This window comes from Pollachius pollachius (genome assembly GCF_949987615.1).
Source record: "Pollachius pollachius genome assembly, chromosome: 4".
Classification (NCBI taxonomy): domain Eukaryota; kingdom Metazoa; phylum Chordata; class Actinopteri; order Gadiformes; family Gadidae; genus Pollachius; species Pollachius pollachius.
In genome coordinates, this window is record NC_136937.1 from 10669613 (window position 1) to 10679444 (window position 9832).

Below are 9832 nucleotides of genomic sequence, written 5' to 3' on the forward strand. Positions count from 1 at the left end.
CCCCTCTGAAACAGGCCACGCCCCTTCTATTGTTGACTGGGCTGAACAGGGCTCTCCGTCAAGGTTTTGGTCCCGCCCCTTTTCAATATGTAACCCTTTCGGGGATGATTTTCGACGTAGACCTAATTGATATGCAAATTAAATGCACGAGCAGAAAGTATGCACTTTCACCGTTTAACATAAGATATTAATTATACATTCAAAATTCATGCTCGTGATTCATTGCTACGTTGCGCACTATTCTTTACTAAATATATTATAGGAAACTATTTAGGGCTTTAATCTCTGACGGCTGGGCGCAGGCTATGTATTTTGCAGTGACCGTCGATAAGGACTTCCATTGACTTCGTTCATCAAACATAAATACGCTAAATACGATAGATCATTTTAGAATTGCAGTTTTCCCCATGAATTCTACACAGAAATACGCATTGATTTAGCCATAGGCCCTAATTATAATATCATTATATTTGGTAAAGAAAAAAGAACAAGGTACTGGTCAAATAACGTTTTATACTCTCTACTACTTGAAATGATGCATTGAAATGAATACTTCGCACATAACGTGTCTAATTGCATAAGGGGGAGAGGTAGTCCGAGCTCGCCCCCTTGTGAAGGTTCGTAATATACTGTAAGCTTGTGTTGATTCTCGCCGCCGTTCCCGTTATTGCGTCGATTCTGCGTGCGCCTTATGTGCACATCGAAACAAACAAACCAGCAGACCAATCCATTAGATAGACCTTGGCCTACAGTTTGAGACCAGTAATAGGTTTTTGTAAGAACGCTATGTGCGCTTTTGGTTATTGAAGAACCTATGCATAGGCATAGTAGGCCTTACTAAAATACTGTTTAATAAATGCATAAAATTCCCTGTTTGTGCAAGCCTATTCGTAAATATAGGTGCATACATAGGACTAATGCGTAGGGTTACCACAATCCTTTTGGTGAATCTTTATGTCGTTTTCTGGTTCATGTCAGCGTCGTTGTTGTCCATAGTTACAGATCAGAACGAAAATCGGAATCAAACAATGTATACATAGACACCGTAAACCTATTACCACAAAATGCAAGTGTATTACTACCATCTAGTGGTGAAATGAGAGCTGCTACTACTCCCATTACATCATAAAGGCCTACTAGATCCTCCCATTGGTTATGTACGAATTACATAATTATCCATTGGTTTTTTTCATAATAAATATTAATATATACATAAAAAATGTATATATATTCATATAAATTGTCCTCTATAATGTAATACATATTATAGAGGATTTTCCTCCGTGCCCTATCTTGAATTTTGACTTGTTTGCCGAAAGGGTTAAATTGGTCCTCTTTATGAAAGCATGCCATTTGGGATTTACACAAGGTCCTATTTCCGCCTGGTACGCCCATCTGACAGCAGTTCAAATCAATTATTATGTTTTAAATAAAGTAAAAAGTTACCTATAAAGTCACTCGGGTCAAACCATAGGGGTTATGAGCCATGATGAACTGAGAAACGCTGCACATACATTCTTGCAATTCTTCCCATTGGCCCAGAACGCGGAACACATTCTTTAGTCGACCAATCAAGTATCGGGGATTTGGTGGGAGGGCATTTATCCCAAACGCCTTTCTCATCGTCATCCACCATGTGTCACCCCAGGGAGGCTGAAGAGGCAGTTGAGCCGGCCCGTGTTCAGGAAACGACATACTTACAGGACTGCTTATATATACTCTATATATTTAAACTAATGTCGTACACCAAACTCACCTCGGCCCTTGTTAGGGCCAACAAGGACAACATCAACAGGATAATACTTTCATCCGGCAGGCTTCGATCCACAGCGGCATCCACTCAGCCCAAAGAGAAGTCAAAGGAGCTTCTAGGTGAAGAGTTCGCGCTGGTGAAACCGGTTCAGGTCGACTTTATAAGTGAAACAAAAAATGTGGCAAATGCTCGACCATGCAAGGTTGAAATCGATTTTGAGAACACAAAAGAAGCATACAGAAGCAAAGACAACATCGAGCTGCTCAGAAGTCTCCTCGTCTTCAAATTATGTACATTTGATATCCTTGTTGACAAAAACAAGGAGGTAAGTTGTTACTTGTTGGGTTGTTGTTGTTGTCAGAAGCCTACAAGTTGAAGGAACCTCTTTAAGATCCATTGAAATGGTTATACATTTAAACGTGTATATTATAGGCTAATAAGACATATGTGTGTTGTTGTTTTGGAAGTTGATGGCTCTGAGTAAGAAGGTGTTCGGCCAGCGTCTATTCGAGAAGCTGATGAAGATGACCTTCTACGGTCAGTTTGTGGCTGGAGAAGACCACGAGTCCATCAAACCTTTGATTCGGAAGAATCAGGCTTTCGGGGTAGGGGCCGTTCTGGACTACAGTGTCGAAGAGGACTTAACACAGGAGGAGGCAGAGAAGAAAGAAATGGAGTAAGTGTAGATCGCTTTGAGTCTGACTTGCATATGGTAACACGGCGTTATAAATATAACACTGTTCAAACTATACCCCTCACGTAGATGCACTGCGATTGCGACTATTTAAAAGTATGAAATGGAAATATTGCTTAACCAAACACAAAACCAAAGCCATCGGTCATGTGTTATTAACCGCTACCCGTCATGTGTTAAAACCTGAAGCCAAAATGTAAATAAACACTGGAAAGAGGCCTGGGATACACACCCCTCTCTGCTGATTGGTGGATTGCGCTTGTTATGTAACCCCTTGCTGTACAAGCACGGACGTATAAAATTAAGGATTATTATTGTAATTACCATGGCATTATGCAATTACATTTTAGAACCCAGGTTTCCATGTTTTAAATCAACATGTCATTTATCATTGATAAAGAATGGAAGCAAAATAGTTAAGTAAAAGTGATGAGGTTAATACAGAGTAGGTCTACTTTCGAGTCTGGATTTCTGCCCGTCCTAGTCATGTAACTGTACTCATGTTACATATTTCTGGAAAGTCTGCATGCAGAGAATTGTGCAGCCCCACGTGCAGCCCAACAGATGTAAGGGGCCTGACCTGTTGGCTTCCAACCGGGAGAGCAGATATTTACACCAACTCCCCATTGAGACAAAGTAACGTTTAAGCAAAGTCTGAGGGGTTTTATTATCAATTTTCCAGTGTAACACATGATCATTCTGTGCAACTTCAATCTAATGACAGGGCACGGGTCAGCCACATAGTGAGAATAAAGGCATAATGTACAGAGTCAAAAAGTCAAATCATAATGCATTGGAAAAGATTGTAAGAATGTTTGTATAATAGAATGTTTAAGATACATGTAGTGTTCAGGCAAAGTGTCCAAATTGGGTTGTGCGCTTTGTGTTCAGTTTTTGCATCTATTTAAATGTTTTCTGCAACTTGGTTCTGATGTGAAGTGTTTCCTGTCTTTCAGCTCGTGTGTATCTGAGGCAGAGAAAGAAAGTCCAGGTTTGTATGTTTCTCAACAAAGTAAATCCAAATTGTGAATAGACATGTTGTCCAGGTATTGCTTTTCATTCGCATCTGATCAGAACAATGCGTAATTCCTTTGTTACAGCACCAGCAATTCATCAATTCCTTGTGCAAGAGCTTGACCACAGTAAAGGGTTTTTGTATATTTGTTTAACAACAGTTTTACACTGGCAGAATAGTCTCTTTACTTTCCTTGTACCACTCTTTACCACTCAGGTTTCATTGGGACCAATATATCACAACCCTCTACCAACCTTAATGCAAATATCAGGGTTTTCTGTTTCCATGGCTCTGTTAATATGTATAGAACGGGACTGGTTCAGACTGGTTTTTTCTGGATATCTTGTTGGCGTACGGAGTAGGGGCTGGGTAGAGGGGGTCTGCGTGTAGTGAAGTCGCATGGTGGTGTCGGGGGTTGTGTGTGGGATTCTGTGACCTGCATTTCTGAGGTGACTCTGCGCTATGCTGGTAGCCTCTCTGGTGAATGTTCTATTTTCGAGATGATTTCACTGTAATGCTATATTCTTTACTTATTATTCCCTTCCTTTCCTTTTAAAAAATAAGGAAGATAATAAGGAAAGGAAATAAAGAATATCAAGAAACAGTGAAATCCCCGATGACTTGAGGATTAAAACAGCCTCGGTGGCGGTCTGTGGGAGTCCCGGTGATAAACACGTGAACAAACCTTTACATCAGTTTATTGAGTTGTGTTTTGAGTGCAGATAACGACCGGGAGAAGAAGTACAAAGCCCATCGCCAGTTCAGCGACCGGCGCGGAGGTGTCATCAGTGCCCGCACGTACTTCTACGCCGATGAATCCAAGTGTGACAACCAGATGGAGACCTTCATTAACTGCATCCGGGCCTCCGGTACGACAAAGCATACACTGAGGTTATCATTGCGGTACCCACGCCACAAAATGGCAGTAAGGAGTTATAGACCCAGTCTTCGTTTTGGTGCAGGTTCTTCTTTCAGAGATGCTGTTTACCTGAAACAAAAATCACACTTTTTAGTTGTAACACAATTTGGGTATAAACTAGCTGGTTGAACGTCATTCTACTTGCATTCAACTAACCATCCCCTAGTGTTTGAGTTGCCTCTGTCGTTATTGGTTACTGGTTACTGACGATCTGAGTGAAAACACATTCCTGTATTACTTAGTAACTGTTCTGACTCCTCTATTGCCCCAAGCACTTGGCCGTGTCGTAACAGGGACAAAATAACGTTTTAGAATTGTTTGCATTCCAAAATCTTCTTGAGCGAAGAATAAAGCCAATGCACACACACGCTCGCTTACACAAATATGAACTGGAATCCATGCGCATTGGGCCTTAAACACATCTTTTTCTCTCTGTGACCTTTTCAGGTGGAAGTTCTGTAGATGGATTCTCTGCCATTAAAATGACCGCCCTGGGGCGACCGCAGTTCCTCGTAAGGTTTATCTACAATGTGAATTCTTATCAACAAAAACCATGTTGTACTATACCAATACTATATCTACTGTTGGTCTAATCTCAGTGCCCTGAACGACCTGTACTCAGGGCTCCGGTTGGTGAAACGTTTGCGTGAACTCATTTGTTCTGTTACACAACAGCTCCAGTTTTCCGAGGTCCTGGTCAAATGGAGGCGGTTCTTTAACGTTCTCGCTGCACAGCAAGGGAAATCTGGATTGACTGCTTTAGAGCAAACGCTGGATCTGGAACCGCTGAAGGTCCGAGGCCCACGTTATCTTGAGAATTTTTGACATTCCTTTCAGTATCTTGTTGCATATGCGCAGCTTTAACTTGTGTTTAACTGAGCAGACCTTTTTTACATTTGACTTATTTCGCCCTCTGACCTTGGCTCTTTGGTCTTCAGGAGAGTTTGACCAAACTCGGCGTTGGAGCCAAGAATGAAATTGATAATTTGTTGACTGGAGAGAAACTTGGGTCATCAGGGTAGGGCAATAATTATAAATCGTTAATTATGATTTTTTTTATTTCAATTATTGTCATTGTTTTTTTTTTACCAATAATGAATGCCCTTTTATGATTTCACACAATATGTTTATTCAAGGTCTGTTCTTGTATTACTCCCCAGTACTATAGATCTACTTGACTGGAATAGTTTAATCGATGATAGGACGGAAATTTCTAATCTACTGATGGTCCCAAATCTACAGGTAAGGTTAAATCTGCTGATGGTGAAAATAATTGTATAAGAATACAAAATAATTGAAAATACAAAAACTACAAAATTTTCTATTCTAAATTTGGGATAAGGTTTGAATAAATTTGTTCTCTCTCTTTCACCTTTTAGACTGGGAAGCTCGAGCCTTTGTTGAAGAAGTTTACTGTGGAAGAGGAGAAGCAGATGAAGAGGATGTTGCAGCGTGTGGATGTTCTGGCCAAGGTAGGTCGTCTGTATGAGAAAGAAACGACCCCACTGTTTCACTCAGGGTTAGCGGGTTAAACATTCTACACATAGTTTGGTCACAAACCACACAAGTTAAAGGGTCTCTCCTTTAGCAACAGCTGTGATGTCTACCATCCTACCCAGGGTACTGTAGCAACTGGTGGTTGGATGATGATCTACCAATCAGGCATGTTGCGTTGAACACTCCAACTTGTGATGTCACCTACGGGTAGATTTTAAGACAGCTCCTAAGTAATGGCTAATGAGCATCCCATCTGGTGCTAAACCAGTAAAGCTTTAACCGCACGTCTTTAGTTATACTTGACATAAATGGCTGTTGTATGTGTGTGCTGCAGCACGCCATGGAGAACGGCGTTCGCCTGATGGTGGACGCGGAGCAGACGTACTTCCAGCCCGCCATTAGCCGTCTTACCGTTGAGATGCAGAGGATCTTTAACAAGGAGAAGCCAACCATCTTCAACACCTACCAGTGTTACCTCAAGGTTAGTCTCTCAAGTCTGAGCTAAAATCTGGGGGATGGGATGGATGGGATCGCTTTCTTTTGCGCCATCTGTTGATCAATTATGTGGCTGGGTTGTGGTCTGTTCACGACATTCCTGTTTACGTTAAACTCTGCCCTAAAGCATGCAGAAGATAACAGCTAGGAAGGTTGTTCTGATTTATTTGTATTACGCCACACATTGGTTTTAGGTGGGGTTTTTAATTGGTGCATAGTTGTTTTACAGCACTACTATTTTTTTATAATTTGCGTCTTAAACACATTTACTAGTTCTAGTTCTCCCCTGTTATTGTATGTTTTTTTTAGACTTCTTGTTGGAATTGCCATTCGGTGAATGGCAGTTACCAGAATGTTTAAACATAATTCAATAAACTTAGCAATAAAACACAGTATTGTTCAAGGTTCTCATCATGTGATTATGGCTTTATATGCATTATCCTTGTTGTGTTTATAAGCTGTTGGGCTTATGAGCATTATATAACCCAAGTCCCTGGCCAGCTATGATCGGTGTATTCCTGTGTCAACAAACACAACGGCTCAATGTGACTTATCTTGGGAGGATTGTGGCAGCGCCTTTATGTGGAGGAGGATGAATGTACGATGACACAATGCATGTAAGACAAAATTCCAAATAATCTTTCGCTAAAGTTCAACCCTTTCCAGTAAAACTTCAAAGGGGAGAAAAACGTTGAACTGCATGAACGCATCAGATATTGCAGAGCTCTTCGGGGGAACCAAGCCAACGTTTTTCTTTTGACTTTCCGCGTCAAGGAAGCATACGACAACGTCATCGTGGACGTGGAGCTGGCGCGGCGCGAGGGATGGCACTTTGGGGCCAAGCTGGTGCGGGGGGCCTACATGTATCAGGAGAGGGATAGGGCGCGGGAGATCGGCTACGAAGACCCCATCAACCCTGACTACGAGGCCACCAATCAGATGTACCACAAGTAAGGAGGGGTGGGTCGCTGTGCGCCTCGAGGCCAATTGCGATATTTTTGTGAACGATGAATGATTAGGTGTGTTTTCGTTCTTCCGATTAGGTGTTTGGAGTTGGTGCTGGAGGAGATCGAGCAGAACAGGAAGGCCAATGTCATGGTAGCGTCGCACAATGAAGACACCGTGAAATTCACCCTACACAAGTGAGTAAATACTTTTGTCAGAATTAGAAATATGTCACTTGTTTTGAGCAAGCATGAAAAGCAAATGGCCTTTTGTCACAAGTGTAATTGCGTGGCTATCGATAAATTTAAAGAACATGTGCATGTTATGTTGTACTAAAGATTCATGGAAATGGCACAGATTGACAATGCAGATTATGATTAGGTTTTCGTTTTGAACGTCAGTTGTGGCATTCCAATGATTTAAAAGTGTTTTCTCTTTACCGAATCCCAGGATGAATGAGATGGGACTTTCACCCACGGAGAATAAAGTCTACTTTGGACAACTGCTGGGCATGTGCGACCAGATCAGTTTCCCCCTAGGTACGTCAGCTCCCTGCTCAGATACCGTGCATCATAAGTTGTGCAATCAGACACCGAGTTGGGTAAAAAAACAAACAAACCGATCAACATGGAATGTTCCCGATGTCCAATGTTGACGTCCCCTTCAGACGTCAGCCGAACAAACAACAGATAAAAAAATAAATATATTTACCTTCAAGGATGTGTTATCCACTCTACCTTGATTAACCGGATACAGTGTTGCATTTAAAAAAAAAGTTGAATATCTGCTCAAAGAAGGGGTCACCAGATTGTGTGGTGACATCACGTAGCACATAGTTTGCCGCCAATCTCTCTTGAAACGTCTTCCCTTCTCCTGATCTCAGGTCAGGCCGGTTTTCCAGTGTACAAGTATGTGCCATACGGGCCGGTGAACGAGGTCATTCCCTACCTGTCCCGTCGGGCCCAGGAGAACCGTGGCATGATGAAGGGGTCCCAGAGGGAGCGCACCCTGCTGTGGAAGGAGCTGATGCGCAGGGTGCTCGGGGGGCAGATCCTCTACAAGCCTGTTTACTGAACACACCCCCCCCCACACACACACACACACCATCATCATCATCATCATCATCACCATCACCCACCCCCAGACCTCTCCATTCACAGCCAATCCCTATAAGCATTCCACTGTGTTGTAGAAAGAAGACCTCTATGAGAAGTGCCTCCTCTTCCGAAATATCTTCTTCCTGCTCTGAACATGTTACTGTGCGCACATTGTATTTTTAAGAAGTCACTTTAACGTGAGTGTGCTTGCGTTTGCATTCAGTGCTTCAAAAGCAACGCAAGCCTTTTTGAAGGCCCTCTCACCTACCGACTGGAGGTGATCATCTCTCACCAGGTTCTTTGTTACTACCATACACTCCTTAGAAGAGTAATAATAGGTTTCAAAAGTGTGACTTTTGATTGTTTTTAAGTGTCTTTGTTGCTGGTGTCTATTGATTATTTGATATAGTATGGTTAATGAACATTGCTCGTTACGAAACTGTTGGGCTGTTACACTGGTCTGTTCACTGTGAACTCCGGGATTCGAGCACGCATCCGTCAGGTGTGGACTTTTCACCCAATGGGTTCTCAGTCACATCCTGTCCGGATGTGTCTGGTTGTCATTCGGAGACGCCTGGTGCGATTTGTGATCTGATTGTTTTTTGTCTTTTTCTATCGTGATCGAATCTCGGTAGTGTGGACGCAATCCGTGAGGGAGCTAAGGGATCTGATCACAAATCCGGCCACATCTTTTGCGTTCAAGGCTCATGAGGACTCAGGGATGAGATGTGATCACAAGAGTAAAGCTGCATTGAGACAACCCATGTCACCAAAGCTGCTGAGGCTTTGACTTTCTCTCGTTGCAACGGTTTTGATCAAGTCTAACCTTTCTGTTCCGCTTAACAGTTATTGCCGTATTGAAATTTTCCTGTACTGATTTACATGATATTAAGTCAAAGTGTACTTCACAAAGTGTAATCACAGGCGCAAAAAAAAAGGGGACAGGATCAGTATTTATTATTGTCAGACACTGTCAAATGTTTCTGAATCATTTACCAAGTAGGGTTAATTTATGCAAATAATAATAATAAAATAATAATACCCTGGTGGAAATCAGTGTTTGTTCTTTTTCTGTAATCCAGTTTAAATAATGGAATGGGAGTCTCGATGTGGAGAACATTGTACCAGCAGCAGCTGTGTTATTCAACCAGATCCTGTCTCTTGATCCAGGGACCCCGCTGGAGGTCTGACCCTGTGTTCTGATGTCTTCGTGTCAGGAGGTTTAAAGAGAGTATCATAAATGGAAGCCATCGCTCAAAATCACGCATTTTCTCCTCTGAAATGTTGGTGTGCCAATGCATGTCTCCAGGGCCGGCGCTGACCGTTTCGGTGCCCTAGGCGACTCGACATTAAATTGCGCCCTGGACAGGGCTTCCGAGCGGGGGTACTACGGTGAGGGTTTCAGTGCGCCCCTCCC

At 42.4% G+C, this 9832-nt stretch overlaps 1 protein-coding gene across 3 annotated transcripts; it reads left to right on the forward strand.

The window, feature by feature from the left end:
• The first annotated feature begins 1657 nt into the window (after positions 1–1657).
• Positions 1658–9414, forward strand: LOC307075042 (proline dehydrogenase 1, mitochondrial-like). Of its 3 annotated transcripts, none has more exons than XM_079735544.1 (15): positions 1658–2078; positions 2221–2429; positions 3404–3438; positions 3548–3589; positions 4185–4331; positions 4829–4893; positions 5057–5173; positions 5320–5399; positions 5542–5623; positions 5761–5853; positions 6213–6359; positions 7148–7323; positions 7417–7515; positions 7769–7857; positions 8202–9414. In XM_079735544.1, the coding sequence occupies exons 1-15, from the start codon at positions 1737–1739 to the stop codon at positions 8390–8392; spliced, it is 1914 nt and encodes a 637-aa protein (XP_079591670.1). In that variant the 5' UTR covers positions 1658–1736; the 3' UTR covers positions 8393–9414. The 3 variants fall into 3 exon arrangements, with proteins under 3 accessions (XP_079591670.1, XP_079591672.1, XP_079591671.1); XM_079735546.1 differs by lacking the exon at positions 8202–9414 and adding an exon at positions 6947–6990 and having other exon boundaries at positions 7769–7859; XM_079735545.1 differs by lacking the exon at positions 3548–3589.
• The last annotated feature ends 418 nt before the right edge of the window (positions 9415–9832 follow it).